General features: G+C 33.5%; 2 protein-coding genes across 4 annotated transcripts; both read right to left on the reverse strand.

Moving 5' to 3' along the window:
• Positions 1-1297: 1297 nt before the first annotated feature.
• LOC142983918 (trypsin-1-like) lies at positions 1298-6714 on the reverse strand. Of its 3 annotated transcripts, none has more exons than XM_076131121.1 (5): positions 6329-6714; positions 5557-5673; positions 4859-5096; positions 3849-3992; positions 1298-3330 (listed from the first exon to the last, which is right to left on the reverse strand). In XM_076131121.1, exons 1-5 carry the CDS (start codon positions 6373-6375, stop codon positions 3178-3180), a joined length of 699 nt encoding a protein of 232 aa, XP_075987236.1. In that variant the 5' UTR covers positions 6376-6714; the 3' UTR covers positions 1298-3177. The 3 variants fall into 3 exon arrangements, with proteins under 3 accessions (XP_075987236.1, XP_075987237.1, XP_075987235.1); XM_076131122.1 differs by lacking the exon at positions 6329-6714 and adding an exon at positions 6040-6318; XM_076131120.1 differs by lacking the exon at positions 6329-6714 and adding an exon at positions 5797-6030.
• Positions 6715-7044: 330 nt separating this feature from the next.
• LOC142983985 (trypsin-1-like) lies at positions 7045-10255 on the reverse strand. Its single transcript, XM_076131248.1, has 5 exons — positions 10096-10255; positions 9433-9808; positions 8833-9088; positions 7650-7799; positions 7045-7288 (listed from the first exon to the last, which is right to left on the reverse strand). The coding sequence occupies exons 1-5, from the start codon at positions 10157-10159 to the stop codon at positions 7133-7135; spliced, it is 1002 nt and encodes a 333-aa protein (XP_075987363.1). The 5' UTR covers positions 10160-10255; the 3' UTR covers positions 7045-7132.
• Positions 10256-13906: the final 3651 nt, after the last annotated feature.

A 13906-nucleotide genomic window follows, 5' to 3' on the forward strand; every position in this document is an offset into this window, starting at 1 on the left:
CTGCTGGATAGTCTCTTCGTAAGACAAGAAACTGACATATTTTATAAATAAAAAAAAAATTAAGTTTCTGACTTGTCTAGTACGAATTGAAATTGCTCAACGATGTTTTGCTTCTTTTCAGACATACTTATTAGAACCTTATTTTTAAAGGAGAAATGGTAAAGAGGTGAAATATACTTATGTATTTATTAAATAAGGAAAGAAAGATGTAAAGACTAGTATTTTAGAACTCTTGCTTATTATACTGTCACTTTGAAAAGAAAACTAAGTGCACATATTTGTATCGATTAATTTCATCCTGCACGTACGATATTGCTTTATTCTTCAGCGTTAAGCTTCCTGAAACTCATTTTGAAAACTTATCTTATAAACTTTTATGAGATGTTAAGTTTTCCAAAAATAACTTCTTTTGCAATATAAATAAAATGCTGTATTTAATATGCAACAAAATCCACACAAAATAACCGATACAAACTCAATAGTTTAGCTACAGACAATAGAGAATTTTCCGTATACAGTAGCCCTTATATTCCAATCTTTCGCATTACACCAAATTTTCTCACTATTCACTAACATACACTTACATTTTCAGTTCTTGTATGTATGTATGTATGTATTTGAAGTGTAATGCACGTTACTAGTTCGAACCCCTCTGTCCAAACAGAATGCTATACTACCTACGAGCCTAAAGCACAACGAGGTCATTCACCCCAGCGTGACCCGTCATCGACATCATTTTGCTACACTTGACTTTGCTATCATCCTGTAAAACTACTGTTAGGCTAGGCCTGAAAGTTTCAGTGATGAAAAATGTTTAAGTCTTAATGAGTACTTGGGTTTGGTAAAAAAATATAAGTCATTAACTGAAAAATGTATTTGTAAGTTTTAAATTAATATAAGCAGTTTTTTTAGTGACTGAAATACTGAATGATTTGTGTTTTTTTATGGTAGAAGCGTATTTTATTAGGACATTTTTAGTCGTAACATAATGAAAGTTGATTATATAAAAAGTCAAAGAAACGATGTTCGAGTGAATATTATGAAATAATTTGATTTATTGAAACAGTTAATTATAATTCATATTTTCACAATGACACTAAAAGCACATAATCTAAAATAATGGGGAAATAATGAGCCACAGGAATGATGGATGGAATACCGTCGTTTTATTTAACTTTTAACATCTCAAAAGTAGTCACATCATATAAAAAACAATATTTTAAGTTATCATAATCTACTTTTATATAAATACAAACAAAACGTTTCTCTAAATAGAATTTTAAACACAACAACCGATTTACTACCAAAAAACATTTTTTTTCCCGCCATCATTTTGCTCAACCAATCAAAAGCAGCACGAATATCATTGCAATATTCATTGAAACTATACATATTATATATATGTATTGTTCAGTACATACACGCTGACAAGTGTGAATCGCGAGCCGCCGGTCAATGACCCCGCCGCGCCTGAAAATCATCGACATTGCATCCATTATAAGAATGAAACTGCAGTATTTTGTGAAAGGCTATGCGTTAAATATTTTATGCGTGGTGAAGGATTGAAATAACGTTTTATGTTCAGAATATAATAATTTAATATAGTATTTTCTTCTTGTAGTATAAATTTATTTTAACATATTTAAAATAGATCCTTCCTCAATAAAGACAAAAATATCCTTTAAATTCCATCGAAGCTATTCGATTTGAAGAGCTTAGAACGCGCTAATTTCAGAATCTACTGGTACCGGCAAAAAACAAACTCAGTTTAGTTTTATATTGTTACAAAGTATAGGTTTTTACACTCTATTAGTACACGCATAATTATTTTTCTATCGAAACATTTACTCTTTAAATTATAACTAGTGTAACCGACTACAGAACAGATGATCTCGGGTTCAATCCTCGAATCGGGCAAAATATGATTGTTTTTTTCTTATTTATTTAAATAGCAATAGATCTTTAATGAGCAATAGATATTTAAATAGCAATCGTCTCCTATTATATGGGACTATAATTGTGACTCACAATATTTCATACAAATCTGCCTACACCTGTAACACGATTCTCTACAATAGGAACAATCGAGTATCGTGAGTTTGACATTTAAAATGTACTGCCAATATTGTTTCTACACCGTCCGCTAGAGGCGCTGAACCGATTGTCATACTTTATTTTCGACAGCTAGCCGGTTGTCGATTCTCGATAGTAGTAGAAAATCGAGCTACTGCTTATAAAAGGCGTGATATTATGTATCTCTGTATGTTTAGGCTGAACATTGTAGCATTCTTCAACGAATACTCTGATCATTTCAAAATTAATGTATCCTTTTATTTATAAATGTTAACTATCTACACTTAGACACACTAGTGTAAAGTAAAACTTATATTTTAGGCTCAATTCCCAAGCTACTTATGACGTCAGTCAGTCTCTTTCGAAACTAAACATTGTTTTATCTATACATATATTATAATAAAACAGTAAAATAACTAACAAATAAAGAGTATATAATCCTTTACATTTAGGTTTTCCACTATCAATTGAGCTAGACTCCATTTTACCTCAGAAAATAGTCTTAAAGTCCCGCACAATCTTCTCAAATATTAAACCATCAAACTCCAGCCGTAAAAGCCAATATACCTCAAATAACTTAGAGACCGACCTTGAATATTTAGTCCACATGTGTGCCAGTTCAAAACCCGGGTCAATCATTCACCACCATCGATCTCACTAATTGGCGCAGTGGTTGTACGCTTCACCTGTTCCGGGTAGCCGGTTCTATTTTCATGTAGGGCATATTTTGGATTTAGTTGCGTTTTCAGGTTATTGTGTAGTTATGAATTGATGTTGAATTTTGTGGAAGTCGTTGTTTGATGCGATGGGAATATTTTTAGGTAGCGATAGTTATAGGTTTTTTTCTAGGGTCACTTAGTGATATTTGTACTAATTTCTGTTAGCATATTATTGTCAATAGTTTAGTCTGAAGTTTGATAATATAGCTGAAATTTTATATGTCAGGATTGCTTTTTTATTGAATTGAAATATTAAAAAAGGGACATTTTGCATTTTACAGTATGATGTAGATATAAATTAAACACATAGGAATTGCTATTTATAATGCTCTGTTGAGTAAATGCCTCAGTACGCCATTTTTATGAAGTAATGTTTATTGTTCTTTTAAAAGCCTATATATTTACGTATCCATTGTCTTATTTCTACATTAGATATGTTGGTATATACTCCAGGCATGTTTCGTCCACAGCCGAAGCCGAAGGACGAGAGACCCACCAGCTTTCCACTTGAAGATACTGCTCCTCCACCACTGTCACCCTGCAGTAAAAAATAAAATTAACAAAGACGTCTGTACTTTTAAATATAGTGTAATTTTATATTCATGTAGTCTACATACTATACTACAAAGTCATCGATCTACTATCAGAACTGTAGACTTTATAAGATTGTCTCTGTGGCACATTGGTAATGTAAACGACAGTCGGTAAATAATTGTCAAAAGCTCAAAAGCAAGTCTAGGGTTTTCGTAAAATGTTCTTATTTGGTAAGTATTATTCCCGGAGTTGAATTCACAGATTTCCGTAGTTTAAAGAACTTAAAGCTGTGGGTCCTATGCCTGACCTCTGGCCAATCCTTCGGATACCGTTCCACGGGCCTGTTACAGGGATTGAGTAGAGAGAGTTCTTATGTATTGTACACTTTTGCACTGTATAATGAAACTTCCCACCGAAGCTGAACATTGGTTAGGACATATTAAAACCAGTAAATTATGATTTGATCGAATGTTATGTTATAAAAACATCAAAGACCTCATTTATACTGTGATCTCGACGTACCTGACAAGCATCTCTGCCATATCCTCCTGCACAGAACATCCTCTCAGTAAGAGTGTAGTTGTATAACGACTGCTCTACTTCTTGACATATATCCATCGGGACTATTCTGACTTTCACCTGCTGCAAGATTTCGTGGTATTCACCCTAGAAATAAGGTATAATTTTATATTTATTCATTTAAATGGTGCTAATATAGTTTTTATGTGTAGTTTAGAAATATTATATCTTGTGTGGACTTATCTATCTCTTTCTACAAATAAGTTTTGAGTAGCAACAAAGGATACTAATATTTCTTCTAATATATATGTTACTGTAAAAGCCCGAACTGTGGTAAATCCTGAGATTTTCCGGTAAAACCTAAGATTTACCAACTCTCAATGGTAAAAGTCCGAACAAGCCAGAGTTTAAAAACTATGTTACGATATATAAAAAAAACCTCCTTCATAACTATGTTTATAACTATTTCACGGTATAATTATATACTGTGACATAGTTATAAAGAAGAGTTTTGGGCAAAGCGACATGGGTAGGTTAGGTTAGAAGGCTAACCACCTTTGCCTTCGTGGTTATTTTTTTTTAACCACCCAGAAGGAGGAGCCCCACGAAGCGGGGCTCCGGCGACATCTCGGCATCATCAAGTGAATATAGGTAAAAGTTCGAAATAAAAGAATTGTTCGGACTTTTACCATTGCGAGTTGGTAAATCTTAGGTTATACCGGAAAATCTTAGGATTTACCACCGTTCGGGCTTTTACAGTAACATATACATAGTTAAACTACTCGATGACCAGTACTTAGCAAAACTGCAAGATATGCCATTATAGATATGCCATTTTAATTATACAAAAGCATGTTAGACAATCTATTTAAAAAGCATAGATATTTAGGCGGTTAAGGTACTTTTCACAAGGGAAAATTAAATAGCCAAAAAATAAAAAATGCTCATTGATATTTAGCCATATCTACGTCTAGAATATACAATAACTAAATTATAGCACTTTTAATGGTTACCTTTTCTTCTGGATACCCCCAACCTGACACATACAAATTCTCCTCATCTTCCCTCCCTATGCGTATCGCCAGGACCTTCCTCCCAAGCTTCAAGGGTCTGGCGAACTGCAGCAGCTGCACGTCGAAGTCAAACTGGTGGGCCAGCTGGTACTTCGGGTGGATGAAGTGGAATTGCACTGTGATGGTAGGTCCTTGGAGACGAGAGGTACTGCCGATTCTTACGTAGGTGTGGTTTGTGCTGTAGAAATTGGTGAAAGTTCAAATTACAAAATGAAAACAAATATGACTGCCTCCTGCGCAGTGGTTTAGGTCGCCACGCCGATATCTCTGCAACGGGAGGTCGTGGGTTCAATTTCCACACGGAGAAATTATTTGTGCGATCCAAAAATAATTGTTTCGGGTTTGTTTGTACTTTGTGTCCGTTGTTTGAATGTTCGTAAAAGTCTCCGCTACAAAGTGCGGGAGTCGTCTTTTTTAAGAAAACAAAAAAAAAAGAAAACTACAATACTACAATTTAGTATTTTCAATGAATTGAAATGAGTACCTAATTATAATGTGTCAGGCTGAAATCATTTAAATATAATTACATTTAACATCATTTATGGATAAAATTTACAAAGTATGATCAATTTTTTACGTACAAGTTTAAGCATTGTTCGTAAACCCAATCCTCCCAATTGTAGAAAAAAACAACTTGCCTACAATGTGCAGTAGTGAGAGCCCATTTGTTGTGTATAAGGGCAGCGCCGCAGACATCCCCATAACTCAGTTGATACGGAGCATCATCGATCATTATACGATGTCCACCGATTATACTAGACAAATAAAATAAAATATTATAGTTTCAGAATGGGTATACTTTCTTAAGTTTATAGATTCGTTGATTGGTAACTTTTAGATTGATTAAAAACATAACCAAATGGTAAAATTGCACTTACATAAATAAATATAAAACCGCCTCTTTTTCTAACCTAATAACACCACGTGACCACGTATTACATGGATCCTTACACATTCATGCACCGTGTCATATAGGGCCACCGGTTACTACGCACGTGTTTTTTTTTAATTTGACACATTCTACATTTCACTACATTTTCGAATGAAGTTACCTAACGATGAAAAAGTCTACGTTTGTAATGCAGTCAGTCTTATATTTAGTTAACTTCGTTCCGAATTACCTTTTCATACATTTAATACTTTATCCAGACAAACTTCTCCTCAGAAGGATCATTTTACATATTTTTACAACAGTCAACGAAATTATATTTTTTAATTCATTGAGTTTATAACGAGATCTACACTACAACGCGTTTATACTTTAAACAGTTTATATTTCCAGAATTAACCTTCAGATTTTAACCAATCCTAAAACATAATATCTTTACAAAAAGCCTTGTATTTTACACAATAACTATAGTCAGCCAAAAACTCGTTAATCACTGCAAAATCCTTTACAATCTGACTCACCAGTATACAAGGTCGAAGAGCATAAGAAACACAATCGGTAATAACATTACAACACGTGCAATCAATCACTGTTTCAATCATAAAAACTACTATATGTAAACAGATAAAAATATTGGGTAAGAAATATTAATTAATTTGTGATAGTAGTTTTAATATAAAGGACTCTTTTAGTATATGGACTCAACAGTAGGACAGACTACAACATAGGGAGCGGGTAATAAATGTTCAGGTTTGTAATGTAGGTATTCCGTATCATAGTACGTCATTTATAGTCTTTTTGAAGGCGTAAGTAGTACTTGTGAGGCTATATGATCATTTAAATACCTAATTACTAAAGTAGCATGCAGTAGAAACAATACTTAAACAATTTTTATTACAAGCCAGGAATAATCGACTCGGAAGAAAATATTCGACAGACTTTTATTTTATTTAAATATTATTAAAATAAAATAATAATATTATTGAATTTAATTACTTTGGAAAAGCAGTTATGCGTCTTTATTAAAACTTCAAAAAATTTTAAGACAATGTCATTAGGATATTTTAGTAATATATAATGTTTAATAAGTGTACGACGCATTTATGAGGGACTAGTCGGATCTTGCTATTGTTGGGGTGATTTGGAAAGAAAGGGGAAAAGCCTGTACCCAACGCTAGGACACTTGACCAGGCTAAGGAAAAGTTAAAAAAAATTGTGTTAATAAAATGGAGAAATGTAGAGTTTTTTAAAGTTTCAGATCTATTTATTTCTAAGGTCAATAAAAAACATAGCGTTCCGAAAACATTTATATCGAGTATTGAATCCTAATCGAACTTGATGCCGGTGGTTTCTTCCACCCAAGACCTGACCTTGGCGACCTTGCTGTAGACCCCGTAGGAGCCAGGAGTTGCGCAACCGTAGCCGAAGGAGACCATGCCTAAGAGACGGTCGTATGCCACTGCTGGACCCCCGGAGTCACCCTGGAAGGAAAATTTAGATGAGCATTTCTTGCGAAAAACAATTGTTGTATTTTTAGGATGTAAAAACTCTGCGATATAATAAAGAGTAAGTAAGTGTACGATTTTTAATAAAACGTTTTACGTTGATATTATGATAAAAAAATATCGGACAATTAAGGAGTTTTCCTATGGTAGACTAGCGTAGGTAGGGGTATAATATTTAATCACAACTGTCTTTCCATCAAATTTCTCTGATTTTCAACATGTGCTAACATTTTTTAGGGTTTCATGGCCACTGATTCGTTGTCACATAAGCTCTTTATACCACTATATTGATAGTAAAATCTTCTTAATGGAATTTTATTTTCGATAGTATTCTTACCTGACAGGCATCTTTCTTCCCTTCTGAGAACCCAGCGCAGAACATTCTCGGAGTTAACGTGCCTCTGAAGTATGGGAATGGTACGTTTTGACAGTGCTCCTTAGCTATGATAGGAACTCGAACGGCTCGAAGTACATTAGCGTATGGGCCCTAAAAGAAAAATAGTTGTTGTTGTTTTCCAAAAAATAAGGGAAGATATAATAATGAATATTGACATCTTTGAAAAATCTGGATTTTACTTAAGTTTAGAGCACTAAACATGTTTTTTTTTAGACTTTCTATGGTCAAATATGTGAACACTTCAGTGAAATTATGTGTGCGATCGAGTGTGGAAAGATTGACATTTAAAATCTACTTCAAAAATTAGTTCCTACGAAACACGCCAGAGGCGCTGACCTTACAAAATTTTTCGATAGCTGCTCGAATGTCCAGACGTCACACCTAAGTACCTATATTTTACAGTAAGCAACATCATCATTAGCTCTCCCTAAGTCCCTAACCTTTTTTTTTTATGACTGTCGGATTGATTAAAATGTCTATTTCGTTACCCTGGAGGCATCCATATTGCCCCGTATATAGTTTGGAAATAATCCTAGTTTAAAAAATATGTAGTAATGGAAAAGATATTCGTATTGCATACGAAACAGTAATTGTATCGTGTTATAAATGATTATTTTCAATTTGTTACATTCGAGTGGCTAATAGGAACGTGTAGTGGGCGTAACCAATGAGGTTTTAATTTACTGGCCGGTCTTGTACTGTGGTACTTGCTTTTACACGTGGCTCTGTTTAGCAAGAGGTTAAGAATAGGTAGCAATTGTTGATATTTTTATATTTTATGTACTTACATGGTTCTAAGATTGTTAGTGGCAAAACGCGGGTGTACTTCATACTACACCTCTGCCTACACCTTCAGGTTTAACAGGCGTGATATTGCGTATCTTTGTACTTTGTACTTTAAGCTACATAAAAATAGTGTATTCATACATACATAAAATCACGCCTTTTTCCCGTAGGGATAGGCAGAGACCAAAATAATATATGTTTTTTTCAACATATTATTCTAATCAGTACATCAAATAATATTTATAATTAAGACACTTTTTCATGTTCAATAAGTATGCTACAAACCCTACATAAGATTATACCATTTTTTAAAAACTCTAATATTATTTTTACTTACATTTTCTTCAGTATTGCCCCATCCAGTAACAGTAATCACCTTCCCAATGACCATATCTTCGATATGTGCTATCTTAATAGGCTGTACATTCTCGTCAAATTTCAGTGGTTCGCTCAGCTCGAGGAGTTGGAAGTCGTAGTCGAAGGGGTGGTCTTTCTTCTTCGCCCCCCATTGGGGGTGAATGTGACTCTTCTTGACCGTCACTTTCTTACCCTGGTTGATGTATTTTGAGCCCATTCGCACGTAGGGCTTCTTTCTTTAAAAATTAGAAGAGTTTAGCAAAACGTTCTCATTAATTTTTTTAGAAGTTTAAGGGCCCTAATTTTGTCACCTTTTGAGGGTTATCTACTATTTAATTTCGTGTTTATAAAATTTTTGAAAGACAATATACTGTTAAATTACGTGTCTTTAACAATGCCTATAAAGTTCTCCTGGAGCTCACCTCCAAAATTAGCTCAAGATTTAAACGGAGGCTCTCATATACTGAACCTGACAACATTCTAAAATGTGTAAAGTAAAGGAAAACACATCAGGCCAAATATTTGTTCATATAATGTGTCTCATTTTCAATACTTTACATGAATAAAAAGATGATCTTACCCACAATGTCCAGCAGTGAGCACCCACTTCTTATCAATAATAGCTCCTCCACAATTAGTCCCATATGCCACATGGTACGGATACAAATTGATATCAACTTCTATACCACCAACAATCTTGTCCCTCGCGTAACTGGAGTCTGTCTCATCTCTTGACTCCCCAGCCCTTTCTCCCTCCCTCCCCTCCCTTTCTTTATTCAGATAGTCAAAGTTATCAACATCAGGGGCTTCAGTCAATTCTTCATAAGATTCTACATCAAGCCGGTCGAAATTCTTTTTTAATCTACTCGTATGCCGTTGTCTCGTAAGTGTCGGATAAATCACATTTTTCGCTTTGATCGGTATTTTTTGTACTGGTATTAATAATACGTCGTATTCTGCAACAAATTAAACATTTTGAAAATCTTGTTTTTCTTTTGAAAAGAAATTGTGGACATTTTTGTTTTGTTAAAATTTGATCCTCTTTTTATGTTTGGAAATAGATTTGTGGACTTTTTGTTTCGTTGTTTTTGATGGGATTTGATTTTGATTGGAGTTTTAATGTTGATCGTAAAATGGTTTTAATAATTGATTCACTTTGATGTCGTAAAATTTAACTTCAGATTAAGATCCGAAAAATTATAAAGATTAATAGTTTTAAATTATAAAAATTTCACGCACGTACTTTCGAATTGTGCCGGTATTAAATAATGAAATAAAATAAAAGTGATAATAAAAAAGTTATACATGATTTGAAATTATCGAAATAGGCATTACGGGTAGCAAGTGCCTTTGCCGATGGAATTTAATTCGATGCCAGAAATTGACCCAGCCGCCATTTTAATTCACCATGAAATTAAACTTTTCCAAATCGTGTTTTAATTTTTTTCTTACTTTCTTTTCCGTGTAGTTCATAATTGATGGTTTTCTTATCATGAAAATAGTGTTAGAAATATGTCGATATTTTTAACGTAAGTATGCAATTATTAAAAATAATAAACTTATACAACAACAGTCATAATTAAAATGATGTTAAATTAATTGTATTGAAAGGAAACAACCATTACGTACGTCTCGTGATATATTATAACAATTATATAGTAGAAATAAATATTCGGCGGTTTTAAAATCTAGTCATTTTATTCGTACTGTATCAGATTATCTATGTGCTGCCATCTACGTCCCACAACGGGCATTATTCGCAAAGCGACATCTAGGCAATGAATTACGAACTATGTTTTCTGCATAATTAAAAGAGGTTTACTTTAAGAATTCTAGTTCAAAATGCTTGGCAATTATTTAAACTTGTTTATATTAAAAGATTTGTTAAAGTGTAATCATGCACTATAATGCACGCAGTAATGAAATAATATCAACTTATGGGAAGCAGAGACAGCGCCACCTAGTATCGAATAGCTTAAACTTACTTATTTGAAACTGTGTCGTCTGTGATAATGCTTTTGTATATTTTACTATTATATGTTTAGCATAGAATATTAAATTTGCTATTAAACCTCAAAAACTTACTTAGAATCCCGCCATGGTCCGCGTAAACATTTACGTGTAAATAAATATGCAAATTGTATATATTGAGACTATTTCAGTAGTCAAGGAGGTGTTATTGTAACAAGTTAACTTGTTACTATAATAATATAAGTGCTTGGTAATATTTAACACCTATCTGTCCTATAATATGTCTTGAAATCAAAGTAGACTTTGATTCCACCACACTGGATGGGACCACGCGAAGAAAATGCTACTCTATATTTTTTCTTACTTATCCTGCTTCCATGTCCTGTAAGACGAAGGAAGCTTTCACTATGGATTTATAAATACATACTGGTATCTACGATACAAAAACCACTACGAAATTGTTGTAAATACCTAAACACAATCAGGTAAACTTTGTGGGAATTGAAGATTTCAATCCATATGAGAAATGTTTTTTATATGGAATAATAAGCATGTTTTAGAATAAAAGGTTTTCAAAGATTGAATATGTTCAGCAACTTTTAGAGCTGACTATATCTATGTGTAAATTGGATACTAACTTAAGTAAGTACTTATACAAAAAACTTACGCAAAGCCATATGCAAAAGTAAATAAATAAGCAGTTATTAGGTCCATACAGTTCATACAATCATATTTCTTATCAGCTACGTAAAACACGCAAGCATACCGTATCGAATTGTTCGTCGCGTGCAGTTTTTAATACATCGTCACTTGGTTTAACAGTGAAAGAGAACACAGCAAGATGAAATTATTTTTTATCTAGGGACGAGGAATATACCCTAAGATTTTTTTATCTAAGAACTAATATAGCCTTGTAATTGGTATTTACTTTAGTATTATATGAACGTAATTCCATCATCTCTGTTTGACAAGCTTTAAATTTTTTTTTTTAATAATTTTGAAATTAATGAATCTCGTACGTGATCTAAAAACTGACAATTAAACAAACTGTGATCAATTAATGAGTAGTAAATTAGTTTTGCCTAGAATTTAAAATAATCTTATTAGATTACATACTTTACATTGTAAAGTGTTGTATTAAACTACCGATCACGAGGCCTCAAGTACGATTAAGAAATCTGACAAAATAAATAATTCATCGTAAGAGGACGCTGTAGAAAACATACATATATCAATTTGTAAATCTGTACTTTTAAACTACCCATACTACTATTATAAATCTCGAAAGTTTGTCTGTTATGCATCCACAGCTAAATCATGTGGTACTTATGTAGATACCTAGTTAAATGCCCGGTCAAACATTCTTTCTTCCAAACTTTGTTTATCTATTGTATATCTAAGCCAATTCATATTCAGGCATGTGGGCTAGCTAATGTGTGACGGTTGAAGCAAAATAAGTAGGTAGATAAGCAGAGATCGTTGCAACAGCAAACGACTTTCTTCTGTCTATCCCATGGCAACAAAACTTAATCTTAAACGTTTAAATATCAGCTTAGCCTTTTTTCCAAACTATGTTGGGGTCGGCCTCCAGTCTCACAGGATGCAGCTGAATACCAGTCTTTTACATGGAGCGACTGCCTATCTAACCTCCACAACTCAGTTACCTGGGATATAACACGATACCCTTCGGTGAGACTGGTTGTCAGACTTTCAAGCTTGTGATTACTGTTAACAACTGTCAAAGTCTTCGAAAATGACAGCCGCGACCCACAATTTTACGTGCCGTCCGAAACACAGAGGAACTCGATATGCGTATGATGGTCACCCATCCACTGAACAACCTCGGCAAGCATAGCTTAACCTCAGAGATCGATCCGCGCGGCTGTTATTAACTAAGCTCCTCTCAAGTGTGTAGTATTGGATGCAAAATAAGTAAATATCGTAGCAATAGCAAGCAATTTTATTCTGCCCGCCTCTGTGTAGCAACAAAACTTAATTTAAACCGTTCGTAATTAATAAATGAATCACCAAATTAATTTCTAAATTTACTTGAATTATTTTCCATAATACTTATCGTGAATACTTTATATAAATAGTGTTATGTGAAGGTATTGAAGAGCGGTGTGAATGGGGTCGAGGCCACGACCGACAGATGAAGGTTTATTTTGTGTTGACTTTGGTCGGTAAACGGACGAATATTTTGATATTTAGATGGCTGAATCCTTATTTATAATAAATAATAATATTATAGAAATGTGAATCTATACTAATCTATACTAATATTATAAAGCTGAAGAGTTTGTTTGTTTGAACGCGCTTATCTTGGGAACTACTGGTCCGATTTGAAAAAATCTGTCAGTGTTAGATAGCCCATTTATTGAGGAAGGCTATAGGCTATATATCATCACGCTACGACCAATAGGAGCAGAGTACCAGTGAAAAATGTTACAAAAACGGGGAAAATTATGATTCTCTTATGTGACGCAAGCGAAATTGCGCGGGTCAGCTAGTAAATAGATAAAAATGTAATTGTATCTCCTGTTATACTTTTACGACTGAGTTTCTTTACCGATAGGACAGAACAATTGTTAACAAATGTCTTCTTTGTATCCTTATAGAACACTTGAAACAGCAATTTAAAGAAGTTAAAATAATAATAATACTTTTATCAGATAAACTAGTCATTTGTGGTGATCCCCATGATTATAGGGGTCCTTGCAGAGACAACTTGAAGGAATTCGTGTTTCACTACAAACTAAAATTTGTATATTGAAGACATTTAATAAATAACACTTTTCTTTTTCTCCTATTTCCTATCTCCTACAAAAAATAAAAAAGGAAATTGTTGCAAATCTCCTTGCAACACAATATTTATTATTGCAGGAGTAGCTTGATTCATCAAAATACTGTTAGAAAATATTTCGTAATTTTCATTACACGAGAAGAAAATCTTTACAGTACAACGCTGTGATATTGTAACGAAAGATTCCCAAATAGTCAGAATAGACTTTCTTACCTACATGATGATGCCCACCAATATCTTCAATTAACCTCAAACCCCATCTCCATAAACCCATAACACC

The sequence above is a fragment of the Anticarsia gemmatalis genome, chromosome 25, assembly GCF_050436995.1.
Source record: "Anticarsia gemmatalis isolate Benzon Research Colony breed Stoneville strain chromosome 25, ilAntGemm2 primary, whole genome shotgun sequence".
NCBI lineage: Eukaryota > Metazoa > Arthropoda > Insecta > Lepidoptera > Erebidae > Anticarsia > Anticarsia gemmatalis.

Excerpts from the sequence above, each read along its gene's own strand:
- LOC142983918 (XM_076131120.1), bottom strand. The coding sequence starts at position 5,873 with ATGTGTAAGGATCCATGTAATACGTGGTCACGTGGTGTTATTAGGTTA. Across the intron at positions 5,674-5,796 it reads GCGGTTTTATATTTATTTAT|TATAATCGGTGGACATCGTA; the intron begins GTAAGTGCAATT and ends TTATTTGTCTAG. Across the intron at positions 3,331-3,848 it reads ATGGCAGAGATGCTTGTCAG|GGTGACAGTGGTGGAGGAGC; the intron begins GTACGTCGAGAT and ends TTTTTACTGCAG.
- LOC142983985 (XM_076131248.1), bottom strand. The coding sequence starts at position 10,159 with ATGTATAACTTTTTTATTATCACTTTTATTTTATTTCATTATTTAATA. Across the intron at positions 9,089-9,432 it reads CTCACTGCTGGACATTGTGG|AAAGAAGCCCTACGTGCGAA; the intron begins GTAAGATCATCT and ends TAATTTTTAAAG. Across the intron at positions 7,800-8,832 it reads GGGGCAATACTGAAGAAAAT|GGCCCATACGCTAATGTACT; the intron begins GTAAGTAAAAAT and ends TTTTTCTTTTAG.